Source organism: Tricharina praecox (genome assembly GCF_024521635.1).
Source record: "Tricharina praecox strain CBS 144465 chromosome Unknown BZA05scaffold_10, whole genome shotgun sequence".
NCBI lineage: Eukaryota > Fungi > Ascomycota > Pezizomycetes > Pezizales > Pyronemataceae > Tricharina > Tricharina praecox.
Genome location: NW_026250412.1, coordinates 1,033,556 through 1,052,702, shown reverse-complemented (window position 1 = coordinate 1,052,702; position 19,147 = coordinate 1,033,556). Strand labels below are relative to the sequence as shown.

The following is a 19,147-nucleotide window of genomic DNA, read 5'->3' as shown; positions in this document are numbered from 1 at the left end:
CACAATTGACCAGAGTGTCTCTCACCCCCCACTACCACCACACTAAACCAGCTACCAAACATCCATACCCATCTACCCATACACACCCTCCTTTCACGACCTCACCTCGAGCACTCGGCAGCTGCGCACCCCCCTCCCGATAGCTCCCACCATCCCGCACATTACCGCCCAGCATGACGTCCTTCCTCGAGAGCGCCTACTCGATGGTGCACATGGACAACACGGCCGACCAGCCGTCCGTCCAGCAGCTGCAGCAACAACTCGAGAAAGGGACCGACGACGGCAAGATTGACACGATGCGCAACATTCTCACAGTGATGCTGAACGGCGACCCCTTACCGCAGCTGCTGATGCACATCATCCGGTTCGTGATGCCTAGCAAAAGCAAAGCCCTCAAGAAGCTGCTCTACTTCTACTACGAGATATGTCCGAAACACGATGCGAGCGGGAAATTGAAGCAGGAAATGATCTTGGTCTGCAATGGCATCAGGAACGATCTGCTTCATCCGAACGAGTACATCCGTGGTGCGACGCTTAGGTTCCTGTGCAAGATTAAGGACGCGGAGCTCCTGGAACCGCTGCTCTCCTCGGCAAGACTGTGTCTGGAGCATAGACATGCGTATGTCCGGAAGAACGCCGTGCTCGCTGTTAGCTCGATATTCCAGCATTCCGAACACCTCATCCCCGATGCTCCGGAGCTCATCTACACTTTCATCCAGGCGGAGAACGATAACACTTGCAAGCGGAATGCGTTCGTAGCGCTGAGCTCGATCTCCCACGAGAAGGCGCTGGATTATCTCACCCTGGTCTTCGATGAGATTTCGAGCCTGGACGAGTTGACACAGCTGGCGCTGATTGAGTTTATCCGGAAGGATGCGGTGATGAACCCCGGGAATAAGGTTTGTGCCGTCTGCGGATATCCGGGTCGGTCCATTGTGTGCTGATCAATGCCTCGCAGTCGAGGTACCTGCGGTTAATATTCGATCTTCTCGAGGCGTCATCGAACACTGTGGTCTACGAGGCGGCAACGAGCTTGACGGCGCTAACGGCAAACCCCGTCGCCATCAAGGCGGCTGCTGGGAAGTTTATCGAGCTGTGCATCAAGGTGTCGGATAACAACGTCAAGCTCATCGTGTTGGAGAAGGTGGATCTGCTGAGGAAGAAGAATGAGGGCGTGTTGGATGGGCTGGCTATGGAGATCCTGCGGGTACTGTCGAGTCCCGATATTGATGTCCGCCGGAAGGCGCTGGATATCGCAATGGACATGGTGTCGAGCAAGAACGTCGAGGAGGTGGTGATGCTGCTTAAGAAGGAGCTGGCAAAGACCGTGGACCAGGACTACGAGAAGAACAACGAATACCGTCAACTCCTGATCCATGCCATCCACACCTGCGCGATCAAGTTCTCGGAGGTGGCAGCCAGTGTCGTCGGCTTGCTCATGGACTTCATCAGCGAGTTCAACAGTGCGTCCGCGGTCGATGTCATCACCTTTGTCAAGGAGGTCGTCGAGAAGTTCCCCAACTTGCGCGCGCCCATCATCGAGCGCCTCATGTTGACGCTGGGAGAGGTACGATCTGGGAAGGTATACCGTGGTGTGATGTGGATTGTGGGGGAGTACTGCGTCGAGGAGAAGGATATCCGAGAGGTATGGAAGCGGATACGCGCCAACCTGGGAGAGATCCCCATCCTGGCCTCCGAGCAGCGGCTTTTGGACGAGCAACCCGAAGGAGACGCAGAACAGGCCGCCGGAGCGAAGCAATCGGTCCCGTCCGGTTCGCGAAAGGTCCTGGCCGATGGTACCTATGCCACAGAGAGCGCTCTCACCAGTGATTCCGCTGTTGCCGCCAGGCTCGAGGCGGTCAAAGCTGCGTCGAAGCCTCCACTCCGTTCGTTGATCCTCGATGGCGACTACTACCTCGGAACCGTGCTCGCCTCCACGCTCACGAAGCTGGTAATCCGCCACGCCGAGATCTCCGACGACATTGAACGGACAAACGCTCTCAAAGCTGAGGCGATGTTGATTATGATCAGTGTCATCCGCGTGGGTCAAAGTCAGTTCGCCAAGGCTCCCATCGATGAAGACAGCATCGACCGTATCATGTCCTGCGTGCGGTCGCTCGCAGAGTTTGAGACCAAGAAGGATGTCAAGAATGTCTTCCTGGAGGACACCAGAGCTGCGTTCCGTGCTATGGTCCAAGCAGAGGAGAAGAAGCGCACCGCCAAGGAAGAGGCCGAGAAGGGACGGAACATGACCCAGGTAGACGACGTGATCAACATCCGTCAGCTCAGCAAAAAGTCCGCCACCGACGGCGCCGATGAGCTCGGCCAGGACCTCGAGAAAGCCACTGGCGGTGACGCCGGCAGCGAGGATCTGTCCAGCAAACTCTCCCGCGTTGTCCAGCTCACCGGTTTCTCTGACACCGTCTACGCCGAGGCCTACGTCAAGGTCCACCAGTTCGACATCATCCTCGATGTCCTTCTCGTCAATCAGACCACCGAAACCCTCCAAAATCTCTCCGTCGAATTTGCTACCCTTGGTGACCTCAAAGTGGTCGAGCGGCCCACCACCCAAAACCTCGGACCTCACGCCTTCCAATCCGTCCAGTCGACCATCAAAGTCTCCTCCACCGACACGGGCGTGATCTTCGGCAACGTGGTGTACGACGGCGCGTCCAGCACCGAAACCAACGTCGTAATCCTGAACGACGTGCACGTCGACATCATGGACTACATCCAGCCCGCGCACTGCACCGAGACGCAGTTCCGCACCATGTGGACCGAATTTGAGTGGGAGAACAAGGTCAACATCAACTCCAAGGCCAAGAGTCTGCGCGAGTTCCTGGATGGCCTCATGAAGGCGACCAATATGGCGTGTCTCACCCCCGAGGCCAGTCTGGAGGGCGATTGCAGATTCCTTTCCGCGAATCTGTATGCCAAGAGTGTTTTCGGTATGCATACCCCCCCCCCTTCCCTTCCCTTAGCGACTGGTTGGATAGTGCACGGCTGATGCTGATTGATTGTGATACACAGGCGAGGATGCTCTGGCAAACCTGAGCATAGAAAAGGACGGCGACGACGGCCCGGTCACGGGATTCGTAAGGATCCGGTCGAGATCGCAGGGGTTGGCGTTGAGTCTGGGCAGTCTTAAGGGGTTGAATAAGGCTGAGTAATTTGATGGATGGATTTTTTTTTGTTTCCCTCTTCTCTCTTTTTATTTCACTATCGTTTTCTTTCTTTTATGGGGAGCGTGTTTGTGCTGTGGTTTTTTACTTTACTTTACTTTGCTCTATATTTGAACCGTTGATGTTTTGATGATGACGGGGAAAGGCACGGGAAAGGCAGGGAAATTTTTCCTTTTGTTGGCGGCGGTGGGTAGATGTGCTTCAATGCGACACTCGTCGACAATTTCCTTTTCTCTCTGCCCGTCTGGCCTCCGTCGTGAGATAGGTGGACGAATCGGACCCGAGTGGCTGAGGGTGTGAAAAGCGAGTGAGATTATGAGAGGATGTATGTATACTCTAGGTATCGAGAGCCAGTGACCTCGCTCTGATTGAACGTACTTAAGTAATGACTGGCTCTATTTGCTATTTGCTATCTCTCCTGTTTATGGAAAACATGGTCTAGGCACTCCCGCTCAGCTCCCAGGGCTACACTCCCTTCTTTGCTACGCTCACCATTGATAACTACTGGGAGACATCACGCATCCTACAATGTACCTAAGTGCCCGATCAAATCGGATCACTATCTATCACTACATATCACCGTGAGTGATTATTCATGTCTACCCACCAGCCCATCACTCTGGCGCCCGCCTGCGTCTATTTCCCGCGTGCTGGCGCTCGTCCTGTTTCGAAAAAAGCAACCAACTCATCGTGTCCATAGTGTGCCGTCTCAGATGACGGGTTTGCGGCGTGCGCAGTGTGCACTTCCCTGTTTCCCGTGCTCGGATCACTGACGTCATCCATGATCCGTCCGAGCTCTGGCTGAGCAGGTACTTGTTTATCACTATGTAACAATCCGCTCTCGAGCTCTCTCAAGCTCTTTACCACCCGCAACACCGTAGACGACGTACGATATACGATACACACCACGATGCCGACCTCGAAACCCCACGAGCACGAGCCCTCCCTCGAGAGCGCGCTCACCCCCACCCAGCGGCACGCGCTCCTCCGCCTCCTCGACACGACCACGCACTCGATGCGCCAGCAGATGGGCCACACCGCCGGCGAATCCGCCGAGACCACCTCACTGCGCACGGCGGCAGTGGGCAGCTTCACCTCGTGGGCGAACCCTTTGCGCGCGCGGATCTCCTCGGTCTTAGGAGCTGCGGAGCCTTTCTCCACCTCCGAGGACGAAGCCGGGCTAGCAGAGCACGGGGATTTAATCCTCTCCTCGCTCCTGCTGTTGGTTTTATCGACAGAGCGCTACGACGCGCGCTCGCGGGTGCTGCTGACGAGGCTGTGTGCGGAGCTGGGGGTTTCCGTGCAGAAGCTGGCCGAGCTCGAGGCTTCCACCGCGGCGTCGCTGCTAGCGGCCGCACGGCACATGTCCGCCGAGGCCGAGACCGCCAGCCGCGCGGACGCGGCGCGCGCAGGTCGGAAGTGGAAGTGGGGTATTGCGTCGGTGGCGGGGGCGGCGTTGATCGGTGTTACGGGGGGACTGGCAGCGCCGCTGGTGGCCGCCGGGTTGAGCACGGTGCTGGGGACGGTGGGATTGGGCGCTACGGCTGCCGCCGGGTATTTGGGTGCCCTGGCCGGCAGTGGCGCATTGGTAGGGACGCTGTTTGGTGCGTATGGGGGCAGGATGACTGGGAGAATGGTGGAGAAGTATGCGGCTGAGGTGAAGGATTTTAGTTTTGTGCCTGTAGGGGGTGCGGAGGAGGAGGGGGAGGAGGGGAGGAGGCTAAGGGTTGCAGTGGGGGTTACGGGGTGGGTGGTGGATGCGCAGGAGGATGTGGTCGCGCCGTGGAGGTGTCTCGGCGGACATGGAGTGGAGGCGTATGCGCTCCGCTGGGAGGTGGAGGCGCAGCAGGAGCTGGGGAACGCACTCAGGACGATGCTGGGCGCTTATGTCTACGGCAAGGTCAAGGGGGAGATCATCAAGCGCACCGTCTTTGCAACACTGTACTCCGCGCTCTGGCCGCTGGGTCTGATGAAGGCGGCAAAGCTCGTGGATAATCCGTTCTCGATCGCCATGAGACGCAGCGAGAAGGCGGGGCTGGTGCTGGCCGATGCGATTGTGAACCGTGCGCAAGGTGAGCGGCCGGTGACGCTCGTGGGGTTCTCGCTGGGTGCGAGGGTGGTTTATACTTGCTTGCTGGAGCTGGCGGAGAGGGGCGCGTTTGGGCTCGTCGAGAATGTCGTCCTCATGGGCTCACCAGTGCCGGCGACTAAATCTGCGTGGGAGAGGATTAGGATGGTGGTTTCCGGCAGGGTGGTCAATGTCTTCAGCGAGCAGGATTATGTCCTCGCGTTTCTGTACAGGACGAGCAGCATCCAGCTGGGCGTTGCCGGACTACAGAAGATTGAGGTGACGGGTGTCGAAAATGTCGATGCCGGGGAAACAGTGGCTGGACATCTGAGATACCGGTTTGCGGTGGGAGGCTTGCTAAAGGATCTGCTTGAGGGGGATATCGAGGTCGACGAGGCGGCGAAGCAGCAGGATGTTTTGAAAATATTGGAGACGGAAGATGAGAAGAAGGGGGACGAGAAATGGGATGAGGTTGAGGAGGGGAGGAGAATCGTGGCGGAGAAGGAGAAGCAGTAGAGGCATATCACATTTAGAGCGTACAGGGAGAGAAGCAGCAATGTCATATTCATTCACCAAACGCCGGGTCTATGCACCATATCCAACCCACCCAGCCCACGTCAATGGTCTATGCACCATATCCAACTCATACAGCCCGTCAATTTTACCTCACCACCTCCTTCCCCTTCCCCTCTACCTCCGCCTCCGGCTCATCTCTCGGCAACATCATTCCCATCCTCGCCAAAAGTGTCCCCGCAGGCCCACTGAGTCCTCCCTGTCCCTTGAAACTCTCGAGAAGGTTCTTTGCCAGAGTGTAGTCGATATCCACCACCTCTTTTTCATTATCGTCGTAGTCATCTTCGCTATCGTGATCATTATCATCCTCCTTTATCTCCTGGATTTTCGGCACAGTGTCCCTTGAGATAGCGCCGGCCTCCGTGAGCTCCTTCTCTATCTGGTCCTGAGCACGGCGAATAGCAGCTTCCTCTTCTGCGTCCGCTGATGGCGGCGGAAGTCCCATCATGTCCCGCATCATACGCTCAAACTCGTCTTCGTTGAAGGACACTGATTTGTCCTCTCCAACCACTTCATCATCCTCATCGGAGATGTCATCATCCGAGTTCAACTCCTCGTCGTCGCTAAACGTGACACCATCGGGACCAGCCTTGTCGTCGTTGAGAAACTCCTCGAACCGCTCCACCATCCGCTTCAACTTCCCCTCCTGGTCCGCATCGCCTCCCCAGCCACCCGCCGCCGGCGCACCTTTCAATCCCTTCTCAAACTCGGTAAAGTCGATCTGTAGCCAGTCCTCGCCGTCTTCTTCATTGCTCCATGTCGCGATCTCTGCATCCGTCGGACCGGCATAACCTGAATCAATCATCGCCCTTATCTCACGAACCAGCGTCCGGCGGGTCTCGCTAGTTAAGAGCACCTCACTCGCTTCCGCAAGCAACATCTCGAAGCCGGCGGTAACCTTGACACCAACATCCGTCCGCCCCTCTTCGGTCATCGGAAACTTGGCCTCGTACGGCGGTAGCCACACCTGACCCTTTAGCTGCGCAAACAGGACCTTCGTGAACCGGGCACTGATCTCGACCGTATCCCTCCACGGAAACCTAGTCGTCGCGGGGCTCTTCTGCAGTGCCCTCAGCGAGACCGGATCACGAACATAGAACGCTTCCACGGCCGCCGCAATACTCCCCGGGCTGCTATGCAGCACGCCCGCAATCTTCCTCGGGACCACAATCCTCGCACGATGTGCGTGCCTTTCTGCCGCAGCCGGGTATTCCCTCGTCCTCGCGAGCGCCTCAGTCTCCACCCGCTTATCGCGGACCAAGCTTTCCGGATCGCACCCAGCCAGGAATTTCAGCGCCTCATCAAGCGAGATCTCCTTCTTCGCGGTCTTCTTAGCCGCCGGGGGAATGATCAGCAGGCGGCCCTGGTGCAGCCAGACGCGGTGTGCGGCGACGTCGGGATTGAGCCAGCGCGGCAGCGCGTGCGCCGCCTCGATCAGCAGGAACTCCCCGTCCGAGTCGCAGACGCGGATCCAGGCGTGCGGGGCTTTGCGCGCCGCTTCGAGGAGGATCGACACTGCCAGCCATTCGTCGTCGATTGCGTCGCCGTATTCGAGTGTGCCCGACAGGTAAGTGCCCGAGGCGGAGAGCGAGATGTCGAATGCCGAGGTGCGCTGCCAGATGTAGCTGTGCGTCCAGGCGTGTGCGATGGAGAGGATCGTGTCCCGGAGGGAGGTGAGGGCGGTGGCCGAGGCGTGGGGCGCGAGGAGGTGCGCCGTGAAGGCGAGGGTGTCGCTGGGGAGGACTCGTGTAGGGATGCCTTGGAAGGGCCCGGTGAAGTGCTTGGAAAACGGGTCTGTCCGTGGGTCAGCAGAGGGCACGGATTGGGTGGCCATTCTTGGTAGGTGTGCGGGTGACTGGAAGGGAGGCGGCGATGGGCGGCGATGGGCTGGTGGTGGCGGCGTGGGATTTTTGGCGGCGGGGTTGCAGTTGCAGCCTGCAGGGACACGTGCTAGCGTGTGCTGTGATGTGACGTCGCGTTGTTTCAGGTGTGGATCAACGGGAAGGATGCAATGGCCAAACGGTAGCCACGAGGTCAATTTCGAGAAACCAAAAAAAAGAATCAAATGGCAAAAAGCTCGTCGCATCTTGAATCCTACTATATGTACGGTAGATATATGGGGTGTAATCCTGGAATGTGGCTATTTCTGCACTTGGTGTGCGGGCGCCTGTCGTCAACCTGTGTGGCAATTAGCGTGAGAGACTGCGGCTATCTGGCGCTGATTACCTTTCCGGCGGCAGTGGCGGGATTATGGTGCATGATCTCAGGATATCACTCAACATGATACGTTTGCCAGATGCATGCGTACGATAAACCCCATGGCTGTTTAATAGAAGCAATTGAAGACGGATTCTGAAGACATAATTTCAGGTTCATTGTCCCCCGTGTGATATGTATGGAGGGACTCTCGTGACAATGAGCCATCCTTCTCGATACAACATGAGCCAGGAGGATGTCCCAACGAGCCTATTTCCCATTGCTACAGCTACTCATGAACACAGCGTGTTGGCGCTCGCAGGCGTCCTCTTGAAGGCCAGAATCAAAGGGCAAGCCATCAACCGGGAAGCCGGTGCTCTTCTGTAATAGAATGGCCAACCACCAGGTAAGCAGTTAAGTCAACACGAAGACCTTTGCATTCAAATGCAGCCCCTGACAAAAATAAACACAGCCAGCCCATCCGGACTCTGTGGGCGGCAAGTCTCCTGTCTCACGAACCATCCTATTTTCTTCCATCACATACTACTGCCCAAATATCCGTCTACCTACACACTACCAAAGAATGCCGAAGCGCCTAGCAACGGAAGTCTTCGACGACTGCTACTGCCCGTACATCTGCGGGCCACATGCACCGGGCAGTCCAGAAGCGTGTCGGATGCCGTGTCGCAGGAAACACATGCTCCACCCGGTGTGTCTACAGCAATGGAGGAGCGAGATGAGGAGACTTAGAGACCGAAAGTTGCCGTGCGGGTGCGCGGGGAGTCTGGCGGCTATAGTCGTGTTGCGGTGGAGGTTTCATAGGTATTTGGATTGAAGATCCTCCCATAGCTAAGTGAGTAAGTACTTCTACCTGGGAGTGGGTTATGTCGCGGATAGTGAGTTGTAACAACCCTTGCCGGTCTGTTTCTATTCAATTGAAGTAACTATCACCATTCCCTCGTTGACGCTCTCTTTTTTGGTTTATTTATTGCTTCCAAGTGCGAATACATGGAGCTTCCTCGTGCAACCCCCGCCCAACTGTCATCTCGGTGTGTCTATTTAGGTTGGCTGGTGTGGCAGCATCAAATTGCACACGCCTGCTCGTGGGAGAGCTGCGTATGGAAAGTAACAAACTTGGTCGCCACCATCTCACGTTTGTCGCTATTCTTTTTTTGTTTAATCAGTAAGTATGTAATTGTTTGCGGGTTTGTCGCTATTCCTAGCTATGGGAATGTGTTCATAATGACTCACTCGGAGCTGGAATGACTTCGTGTGATGTCAAACATCTGTCAACACCTTGGAATGTAGTGGTGATTTCTGCACAACAAACTTTTGAGTCGCGGCTACTGCGCTAGAAGTGGTTGCTTAGAATTCCACCCGCTTCACCTATAAAACCCCCCTTTCCTCCCAACTCTTCCTCTCTTTCTCCTTCCTCCCTCCACTCATTAACTTCTTCTCCTTCTTTCCCGTCTGATACTAATTAGTGATTCATGCTACCGACTTAGATTACCTAGTTTAATTATTTTCCACGGTCCGATATCGACAATAGGGGTACTGGCAGTAACGCTACTGTATAGTGAAGGGGGGGGGTAAAAAATACGCTTTGTGGCCGTACCGATACGGTACGCCCACAAAGCGTATTTTTTACCCTCCCCTTCACTATACAGTACCTTCCTTCCTTCCCATTTCTTCCTCCCTTCCTTCCTTCCTTCCACTTGATCTCGAGATCAAACCTCGAGGTAAGTTTTTCTCTCTCCCGCCACACTTTTTACTTCCAGGATAACCTCACAGAGCCATCCTGCCCAGCCGTAGCAGCGAGGAACTGAGGATCCGTGCAACCTGTCTACAAAGTAGACTGTTGCAGCACGAATAGACGGACCCAACCCTCGAGGCTGAGTAGAAAAGATCCAACTTGAACGGGGTTTTCTCTTCTGCTACCGGCACAAGTTCTTTTCCCCTTCCTCTGGGAGTCCAAGTCGGGTGACAGCCGACTTGCTCCCAGTCGGTGGATGGCCTCTCCGAAACCGGGTGACAGCCGGGTTCGTGTTGATGGGGAAGAAAAAAATAAAGAAAGTATAACTTCCGAGTTGTACGCGTGTATCGTGGTTTATTAACCCCCACGTTATGCGCTGAGGTTTTCTTCCCTTGCTGTGAGAGAGCATTGAGCAAAGGTCTTTCCTCCTGGCCATGCATGCGCTTGTGTGAGAGATATGCCACATGCATGGCCAAGGCCCACTACATGCCTCCGAAACCGGGCTACAGACGGTTTAGGACGAGTACATAAATAACCAAAGAAGTATAACTTGGTCTACTACCGTCCCAAGATATACGCGTATAACGTGGTTTACGAACCCCCCACATTATACGCGGAGGTCGTCTTCCTTTCAGAGTAAAGGTCTTTCCTCCGGCCATGCATGAGAAGCATGCTTGCACCATCGGCCAAATGTTGTTGCTCTGGCCGCTGTGCGAGAGGGCGATATCGGCTTCTTAATTGACTGCGGGGTGCACTCTCAATCCATGGCTGCTTCCCGGCGTCTCCCTGGTTCTTGGCTGTCAAATATACTGAGATCGATAGGAGGATAGGTAGGAAGTTGTGACCATGTTGTTGCTTCCTTCTTCGTCTACTACGAGCCGGTGCCCTTCTATATATCCAGAATATGGCTGCCATTGTGAGATACCGGTAGACCCGACAACGAGACTTGACAGCAGAACACATCTCCTCCTCCGGACTCATCATACTGCTCGCATGACCGACTCGTTGACTCCTTCCGAACAGTGCTCCTTAAAACTTCACTATCACCTTACAGCGGTTATGAGGAGAGATCCTTCATATGATCCGGCCGCCCTATAACTATTTGCGCTACGCTATTTTAACGCGTGCCCAAATATTTAGGTATCGTGGGTTTGAACTTTGGGTGGGTGTCTGCCGGGGCCGGGTTTCCCTCAGTATCCACCTACTTAGGTACCTTGTACATCCATGTACCACTTTCGTCCACACGTCCAAAGCAGAGTCTCCAGAGTCCAGATCAACCGCCGAGAAAACGAGCAAAGTCGCCACCAGTTGCAACAATCACGGTAGATATATGGGGAGCAAGCACCGCGGTTGAAATAGAGTTATTATTATTAAAGCGCCATATACCAGGTAGTAGTTAAGCGAAAATTAAAAGGCAGGCAGATCGGCGGCGCCGTTTCAACTTTCAGGGATCATATAATGTAACGTTTTTTCTTGGGGGTGATCCAGGGGGGATTCGGGGGGCTTGGTCACGGGTGAACAGTCAAGACGGAGAACATGGTCATACATAAAGCAGTTGTATGTATTGATCCCACTCCGTTAAGTCTCCCGCGCCGTCCATATGTAAGGTACATGTTCTCTCCATGTATCTAATAGAAATGAGAGAGAAAGAATCAAGCGCCTAATATAAACGAGTGGAGGTCTAAATTCGCCGTGCGAGTGATGGCACGTGATACAGTACCTATTGGAAGCCCTTCTTTTTACGGACCCAGACAAGCTCACTGGAAAAAAAAAACCGAATCCCAAGAATCACTCGACGACACGTCATGTACGGCAGGCGTCTACTCGACTTCATTCAAACATCTATCTCCCGTCATCCCAATTCTCCACATTTTCTCCCGGCCGCGGCTTCCGGCCGTACGAGATATAGCTGCAGCACCGGAAAATTGAAATCAGCGGTCTAGTCCACTCCAGTCCGCGCTATCCTGTCATAGTAGGTAGCACCAATCATGATTCACGAGCCGACTTACTGTATAGAATAAATGTGCGTGTTGGGATCACTAGCCGCCTCGCAGCCCTCGCGGCAGATCTGGTCCGCCTCCTCATCGTCCATTCCCAGAATCCTCGTGAACGCGGCCATACCTAGGTAGTGTTCGCATCACCAATCAGCACCATCCCTCCCCATCCCGCACCAACACTCTTTTTATTTACCGTAAGAATGAAACAGCGTCTCCGCCTGCTCCAGGAGGCACCTTCCCGCAAGCTTGAGCCGCTCCTCCTTCGCCCACACGCCAAACGGCTGCTTCAGCTCGAACGAGTGGATATCGACGAAGCCGGCGGCGCGCAGGCGCGCCGGGAGCACGCCCGACGTGATCGGTGGTCGGTTCACTAGCGTCATCGCCCGCGCGATCAGGTCGCAGTAGTACTTCGTCGCGTTGGTCGCCGACATCGTGCCGTCGTCGCAGTAGGCCATTGCTGTGGGGGTAGGGGTTAGTGGTGCGAGGCAGGGGGAGGGGACGGGGAGGCGGGAAAGGTACCCCCCGTTTCGGAGAGCTCGACGAAGCCGCCGGGTTCGAGGCAGCTGCAGTGGCGGGGTTAGTATCGTAGTGTGTAGACGGGTGAGGTGGGGGAAGCTTACCGGTATGCCTCCGATAATACGTAGTCCCATTCGGTAATTCCCTGGGCGACTGATTTTGCAGCATCAGCAAGAGATCCTCGATTCTCGGAAGTAGTGGAGACTGTGAGCTACCATTGCGAAAGTGGATAAAGTCGAATGCGTCCTGTTGAGCGGTCAGGTAAGCGTGAGCGAGTGAGCTTTCTGTTTTGCTCGGGGCAGCTCACGTTATTGTCTGTCCATTCGCGCTCCACGTCGTCGACTTCAAAGATACTGGCCGGGTCAGTACATGTTAGGTTGGCATGCAACGGAAAGCTCCAGAGGGGCCATGGTACGGTAGACTCACCAATTCGGCGGGACCCTGATAGGCTCCATATCAGCAAGAACATCGCCATCGCCATCATCGCCATCGCGTCCACCAGGACGCGCACCATTTCGGTTGAATCGGGCTATGTACATACTCATATCTCGTCAGCAACCCCTTCCGCGACGCACTTGTTCATCCACCCAACCACGCACCCACGCACCTCAGATCGATCCCCGTAACCTTAGCTCTAGGCCACTTATCCGCCATATCGATAGCCCAGGCGCCGGTGCCTGTGCCGACATCCAACACGCTTCTTGGATTCTCCACCGGAGCTTTGTGCAGTTCCTCGTTCAGGATGCGGAGTATGAGTTGGTGGTGAATATCCATCCTGCACGAAATTTAGTTGGAGGAGCGAGAACACAGAGATCCTGCTAAGATACATACCGGTCCTGCTCCCGGTCGTCCGTCGGCATGTAGTTCTTCTCGTCGCCAAAGTATTTGTGGTAACTCCGTCCTTGCGGGTGGGGGTTAGGTACTAGGTCGCCGGCGTGGGAGTGGGATGCATAGGTACCGTTCATGATCAGGTACTCCTGGATCGACTCCGTCAAGCTCAGTGTGCCATGGCTGATGGCGGATCTTGACAAGCGCCTTCGTGGTTAACGCGCGCTCGCAGGCAGTGGGGGAGGGGGGGACGTCGGCAACCGGCTGTGTATACCCTGGTGGTTGATAGTCGTTATCCCGGAACTACGCCGCGCAGGTTAGATAGTCGGACCGATGCCTGTCGATATTTCCGGGTGACCTACCTCTGGCTCGGTGTTGGTCGGGTTGCATATCGTCGCAACGTGAGGATCGACCTCGATGATAGACCTGTAAGTAGCCATTCTCGATTCTTGCGTGTATGTAGATATGTCGAGTACTATAGTGTCGGCAGTGGCGGGAAGAGAAAAGTCAAGATCGATCACTGCAAGAAAGCCCCGCTCGCCCGCCCTTAAGTAATGAGTGTGCAGTCATAGAATAGGGTATGCCAGCGAACGTGTCTTGAATAAGTGCACTTTGAGAACCGGACCGGACCGTTCTATGAATATGCACGAGCAGTAACCGATCCCTCCCCAATCGATTACATATCTACGTCGCTAGAGTGGTTGGTGGAAATGTGGGGAACGACGGCATCTTCCTTCCGCGCTCCGTGGCTAGCTTCTTCAGGCCAGGCTCAGCGAGAGAGCGAGAGCGAGCCGAGGATTCTCTCCCGGACCTGGGAGGGAGGGGATCGGAGGGGAGTGGGACAATGCGGTCCCGTTGGCCTTCCCGCTGCACATCTAGGCGAATTTGCGCAGCTGGGAGTCTGGAAGTCTGGGACATCGGTGTCTTTCATCGACAGGCAAAATCAACCGCCTCGGCTGAGTGGCCATTGATGATTGGTCAAGAGCCGAAGGTGGTGATGCTCATGCCGATCAGCCGTCCAGGCATCAGTACTAGTACTAGTATGATAGTGAAGCCCCTCCCTGATTGTGGGGTAACTCGTATAGAATCTCATTTACGCGTAGCTAGCTCTGATCGCGCAGAGGTGGAGAGCGGCTGCTCCTCCGTATCTCGATCTATGTTTTCCAAATAACGGTGTTCCAATTGGTGTCTCACGGGTATGGCTCAGTGCGAAGCTAAGAGGGACCGTTGCCGGTGGACGTCAACTAAGGAGTTAGTTGGTGGGGACTAGCCGTCTGCCTGTGCATCACGCGCTCCGGATGTAAGAAAGGGCTAGCAGTTACCAGGGTTTCGTTTCGAGGCAACTCAATTTTCGTTGGAAACCGGACCCGCAAAGCAGAAACAACAAACTAATGTTCCGATGTATGTAACTGGCGCTCGGTTCTTGGATATCACATCTTCTTCTCCATCATCACCAACGCCTCCACAAACGCGTGGATATCCTCCGCATAAATGTACGGGCACTCGAACGCGGGGAAATGGCCACACTTCACCCCCGCCATCATCATCAACAGTGGCCCATCAGGAGTGTGTGTGCGTACGTACCCTGTCGTGTCTCTTCAAGACCGCTAGCGGAACATCCTTATTATCGTGCTCGATCCATTCCAGTGGCTTCTGGATTATCTCCTTCGGAAACCACGAATAGCCGTAGGGAGATCTGATCGTGATAGTATCTGTCCAGTCGGTTTTTGTGGTTCTGATGTTGTGGTACTATGTACACACCACGCAGTGTCCCGTCCGTTAGCGACACACCCACCGGAAAGAAGCATTGGGCCGGGAGCAACCTCGCGGTACGGATGAATCCCCCTGGGAAAACTCTCAGTGAACCAATAGAGCGTCGCCACCTCCAGAATCAGCTCCATGGACGGGTCCTCCTCCGTCCAGTCGAGAAACTTCTCTGCGATCCACGCCAGGATCGCAAGCGGACTGCTCGCCAGGACATGCGAGATGGTGTTGGGCCGTGTGCCGTGGATCAGAGCGTACGCGGTGCCATCTTCTTTGTGCATCTCACCGCGCGCGACACACTCTTGATCCACTCTGGGAAGTGAGGATACCGCGGTGGGTGGTTCCGAGAGGAGAACATACATGTTCACTTGGAGTTTGTTTGTCAGAGAGAATTCCTCGGGGGTGGGGGCGAGAACGAACGGTGGACCCCCCGACAGGCCGGTTTTCCTGACAACCCCCGCGCCACGAGCGAGCCAATATCGCCGCCGACCGCGACATACCCGGGAAACCCCAATCCCACAACCAACCGGTCCACCACGCTTGCCATTTCGCTCAACAACAGCTGCCGATCCGTCGGGGCGGTGGAGAAAGCGTACCCTGGTAGGCTGGGCACGATGATGTGGTAGTTCTTCTGCTTGTCTTTCCGGAGCGCTGTAATTAGTGGATAAAATTCGTAGTAGCATCCGGGCCAGCCGTGAAGGAGCACCAATGGCACCGCATCCGGATCCTCGGAGAACGTGGCGACGAAGTGGACGGTGAAGTCGTCGATTTCGGTGGTGAACTGTGGGAGCGAATTGAGCTTTGATTCCGTTGCTTTCCTGTGATGGAGGCGTCGTTTAGCGTAATTTCGGGCGGGCTGGATGGGGGGGTGCTCACCAGTCGAAATCCTGCCATTTCTGCTTCGCTTCAGACATCCACGACGCAGTTATGCCGTAGTGACGATCATCACTTGTAGCGGTCGCGGGTGGAAGCTTGGAGAGCCGGAGAAGCGTCTTGAAGTCGGCGATGTCGTTGTCAGGGATCGCGACAGTGAATTGGGAGACGCGCAGGGTAGGCTTGAGGAACGACGGGAGCTCGTGTTGGGCCATGGCTGGAGGTCAATTCGGCGTGTAGATGCCGGATGGATTGAGGCGGGGTAGCCACTTAGCAAGGCGCTCCGGGTACGTCTTTATACATGCATCACGCTAAGACCTCACGTTACACAGGGTGTTCCGGACAGTTATTGTACCGGATCTGCACCGGATATTACAAATTATCGTCAATGAGGGTGCCCGAGGAGTCATAGCTAGGAATCATGGTGCGATAGAGGTTATATTTGCGAGTCTTATAGTGTGATGATCGTTCGCGCGAACGCTCGGGGGTGTGTTAGGACTTGGCCTTTCAAATAGCAGTCTGGGAGAGGGGGGATATATACCTGATGATACGGTTCTGGGTGCGTCTGGAGTGCAGAGTCAGAGTAGCGGTGATCTGCTCGGCTAGGAATGCGAGGGTCCGCACTGCTCTTGTGCGCGGCAGACGGCGTCGCAATGGAGCCGAGAATGATTGGTTCCGGAGCGTCGGAGGCGGGAGAGCAGGTCGGGACTAATGGCCACTGCTTACTACAAGCGAGATGCGGCCCCAGCACTACCAGAGAAAATGCCGTATCTACCGGATCGATGTCTGTGCTCACCACCTTTGTCTGGGGACCATGAGTGTGGTTGCGAGCCGGGAGACTCCGGGAGCAGAGTCTTCGGGATTGAGGGTGGTGAATCCGTCTTTGACTGGCTGCTTGTCAGCCTGTTCGAAGAGGAGGGGATGCGGTCCTGTCGAGGTATCTCGCTCATCGCTGCGGCCTTGTTGCCCCCGTGGACCGAGTGTCCGAACAGCTCAAGAGTAGGGCGGGTTCGAGAGTATTCTTGGGAACGGATGATTTTGTAGTTACGTAGTCCGGACAGAGAGAGAGAGAGAGAGATCTTCCTTTTTATTTCGCATGCAGCCTAGGTATCTAGACTATGGCGAAACGTAGTCCGGACACGAGCAGGGGCTGGCCACGCGATCTCACGCGGCGAGTGATAGTTAAGTAAACCCGTGCTGAACCGTGGCTCCAACCGCGGCCCCAACTGAACGACTAGAAAACCTTCACCACCCCCGGTGGGTGGCTTGGAAACCCCTCTCCCCCTGAAGTCGGACCGGGAGCTCCGTGCGCTGGGTGGTGGCCTACCACGCAGGGGTTTTTTTTCCGTACAAGAAGAATGTTGATTCCGATGATAACATGTAGCTACGCACCTGATACTCACTTAGACGCCTCAAACCTGCCAGCAGACAAAGCCATAGTACCTAGATGAACCATGGAACCGAGCCGGAACGCACACCAAGCCATCGACTCGTAAAAACCACGATCACGGCGAGTTCTTGGTTCCGTGGTTGGCAACGGATGAACCTCGCGGGGCGGGTTGAGTATGTCAGATTACGCCGTACGGAGCACATGGGGGATCTCTCCTCATAACCGCTGTAAGGTGGTGGTGAATTTCAAGGAGCACTATTCTGAAGGAGTCAACGACTCGGCCATGCGAACTGTATCTGGAGGAGGAGATGTGTTCGGCTGTCTGGTATCGCTGTCGGGTCTGTCTCCTAATGGCAGACATATTCTGTATATATGGAAGGGTACTAACAATTTGACACCTCCAGATTACACGCCTCGGGGAAGTCCAGCATCGGCTGAGGTCAATGTTTTGATGAAAGCCCCGTAAAGAGCTAGAGGTCTCTAGCGTTTTATCATCGCGAAAGCAGTTTTCTACATACATAGCCCAGTCCAGTTAAGTCCAGTCCGTCCGGACCCATAGACGGGACGGACTCCTTTTGCAGCGCACGGAGCGGAGAGGGTTGAGCGGAGAGCAATAGGGAACCAGTATCGAGCTTCCAGCCAGCGGTCGGTGCCAGAGACCGAGTGGAAACGGATGTGTAATCTGCCATGATCTACCAAGGTTGAATGCAATGATGATTAAACTATAAAGGAGCCGCCATCACAAAGCATGTCAGGTGATGACTGCTATCGAGTGATATTCCGTGCTTAACCCATGATGCAAAAAACAAAAACCATCTCCACCCCCGGCGGGTGGCTTGGAAATCCCAAGAGCTAAATACATAAGGTATTCACCCGGTTTTGAACCGGGGTCTTTCCCTCAGCTCCCCTCGTCGATTGCGTGGCCCTAGACCCCCTAGGGTACGAGGAATGAGTGAATCACTCATTGACTGCACCCGAAATGTCGCAGAATGAGATGCTCCTCATTTGGTGACAGATACGCGCCGTGCTAAATGCATTATTGCTAGTAAATGCAGCAAACTCCCTCGTGCTGATTGCAGTGATGTTAGTAAATGCGAATCTCATAGTTAATACGTAAGACGTGCAAGCAACCAGCTGCGATGGTGGTGGTGATGAATGCGCCATTGTCATAGAATGCGTTGTGGTATGTATAAGAGTACCCAAGTAGTCGGCGAGAGGAAACAGATGTAGTTAGTGTGGATGGCTAGGGCAGCGGGCAGGCAGGCAGCAGGCAGGCAGCGAGCAGGCAGCGGGCAGGCAGCGAGCAGGCAGCGAACTTGAAGGCCGTCCGAGAGGCCTTATCTCTCTCTCTCATCATCTTCATCATCGTCTACAGAATACACGATCAACCTCCACCTCATCTCTCTCTCCAGTCATCACCATCATTTACGGGATAGATGATCAACATCTACTCTCGTCTGCCACCACACAACGGACTTGTAAACGGCCAGGCCTGGGAATAGTTCGGCCGGCCCGTAGACTATCAAGGCCCGGCGAGAGAGCTCAGAGCTGTCGGCGGAAGGAGGCAGCAGGATAAGGACGTATCTGCCGGAGAAACCGAATGTGGTTAGTGGTGTGCATCAACATTGGCGGGCATGGTGGGGTTTTCCTCCTCCTCCTCCTCCTCTTCTTCTTCTTTTCGCCATCATCACAGCTCCTTCTCCCACCACAACTGCTATTCTCAAATCCCGCCGCAACTGCTACTGCTACTCCCGCCGCCACTGAAATTCTCACTCCCGCCGCAACTCCTACCCCGCCGCAACTTCTTCTCCCGCCTGCCGCAACTGCCACTGCTACTCCCGCTGATATCTCCTCTCTCATATAGCTCCTACTCCCCCGCAACTCCTTCTGGGGCCGCAATTCCTGCTCTCGCAGACAGTTCCTCTTCATCTCGCTGATCACTCCTCCTCGCTGGTAAGTCCTTCTCGCTGACCACTCTTCCTCACTGACCACTCCTCCTTCTCGCTA

General features: G+C 55.1%; 5 protein-coding genes across 5 annotated transcripts; 2 read left to right on the top strand and 3 right to left on the bottom strand.

Annotated features, from left to right (window-relative positions):
- Positions 1-30: 30 nt before the first annotated feature.
- BZA05DRAFT_372869 (adaptin N terminal region-domain-containing protein) lies at positions 31-3,576 on the top strand. Its single transcript, XM_051481714.1, has 3 exons — positions 31-899; positions 959-2,948; positions 3,031-3,576. The coding sequence occupies exons 1-3, from the start codon at positions 174-176 to the stop codon at positions 3,168-3,170; spliced, it is 2,856 nt and encodes a 951-aa protein (XP_051340179.1). The 5' UTR covers positions 31-173; the 3' UTR covers positions 3,171-3,576.
- An 804-nt stretch (positions 3,577-4,380) lies between these two features.
- Positions 4,381-5,712, top strand: BZA05DRAFT_323199 (uncharacterized protein; the record flags this gene model as incomplete). Its single annotated transcript, XM_051480459.1, has 1 exon — positions 4,381-5,712. A coding segment is annotated over one exon (1,332 nt), but the record flags the coding sequence as incomplete, so codon positions are not given.
- Positions 5,616-7,956, bottom strand: BZA05DRAFT_396590 (SGT1 protein-domain-containing protein). Its single transcript, XM_051483544.1, has one exon. It carries the CDS (start codon positions 7,907-7,909, stop codon positions 5,912-5,914), a length of 1,998 nt encoding a protein of 665 aa, XP_051340177.1. The 5' UTR covers positions 7,910-7,956; the 3' UTR covers positions 5,616-5,911.
- Positions 7,957-11,324: 3,368 nt separating this feature from the next.
- BZA05DRAFT_33439 (S-adenosyl-L-methionine-dependent methyltransferase) lies at positions 11,325-13,597 on the bottom strand. Its single transcript, XM_051480726.1, has 13 exons — positions 13,476-13,597; positions 13,244-13,416; positions 13,117-13,186; positions 12,893-13,060; positions 12,797-12,814; positions 12,712-12,726; positions 12,593-12,638; positions 12,501-12,531; positions 12,390-12,438; positions 12,289-12,332; positions 11,963-12,226; positions 11,782-11,893; positions 11,325-11,681 (listed from the first exon to the last, which is right to left on the bottom strand). The coding sequence occupies exons 2-13, from the start codon at positions 13,248-13,250 to the stop codon at positions 11,615-11,617; spliced, it is 891 nt and encodes a 296-aa protein (XP_051340176.1). The 5' UTR covers positions 13,251-13,416; positions 13,476-13,597; the 3' UTR covers positions 11,325-11,614.
- Positions 13,598-14,543: 946 nt separating this feature from the next.
- BZA05DRAFT_425431 (uncharacterized protein) lies at positions 14,544-15,965 on the bottom strand (the record flags this gene model as incomplete). The annotated part of the gene is made up of 5 exons (XM_051485959.1): positions 14,544-14,639; positions 14,698-14,848; positions 14,905-15,244; positions 15,298-15,695; positions 15,754-15,965. 5 exons carry the CDS (start codon positions 15,963-15,965, stop codon positions 14,544-14,546), a joined length of 1,197 nt encoding a protein of 398 aa, XP_051340175.1.
- Positions 15,966-19,147: the final 3,182 nt, after the last annotated feature.

Excerpts from the sequence above, each read along its gene's own strand:
- BZA05DRAFT_372869 (XM_051481714.1), top strand. The coding sequence starts at position 174 with ATGACGTCCTTCCTCGAGAGCGCCTACTCGATGGTGCACATGGACAAC. Across the intron at positions 900-958 it reads TGATGAACCCCGGGAATAAG|TCGAGGTACCTGCGGTTAAT; the intron begins GTTTGTGCCGTC and ends AATGCCTCGCAG. Across the intron at positions 2,949-3,030 it reads GTATGCCAAGAGTGTTTTCG|GCGAGGATGCTCTGGCAAAC; the intron begins GTATGCATACCC and ends TGTGATACACAG.
- BZA05DRAFT_396590 (XM_051483544.1), bottom strand. The coding sequence starts at position 7,909 with ATGCGACGAGCTTTTTGCCATTTGATTCTTTTTTTTGGTTTCTCGAAA.
- BZA05DRAFT_33439 (XM_051480726.1), bottom strand. Across the intron at positions 13,061-13,116 it reads GACGACCGGGAGCAGGACCG|GATGGATATTCACCACCAAC; the intron begins GTATGTATCTTA and ends AATTTCGTGCAG. Across the intron at positions 11,894-11,962 it reads GACGCTGTTTCATTCTTACG|GTATGGCCGCGTTCACGAGG; the intron begins GTAAATAAAAAG and ends AACACTACCTAG.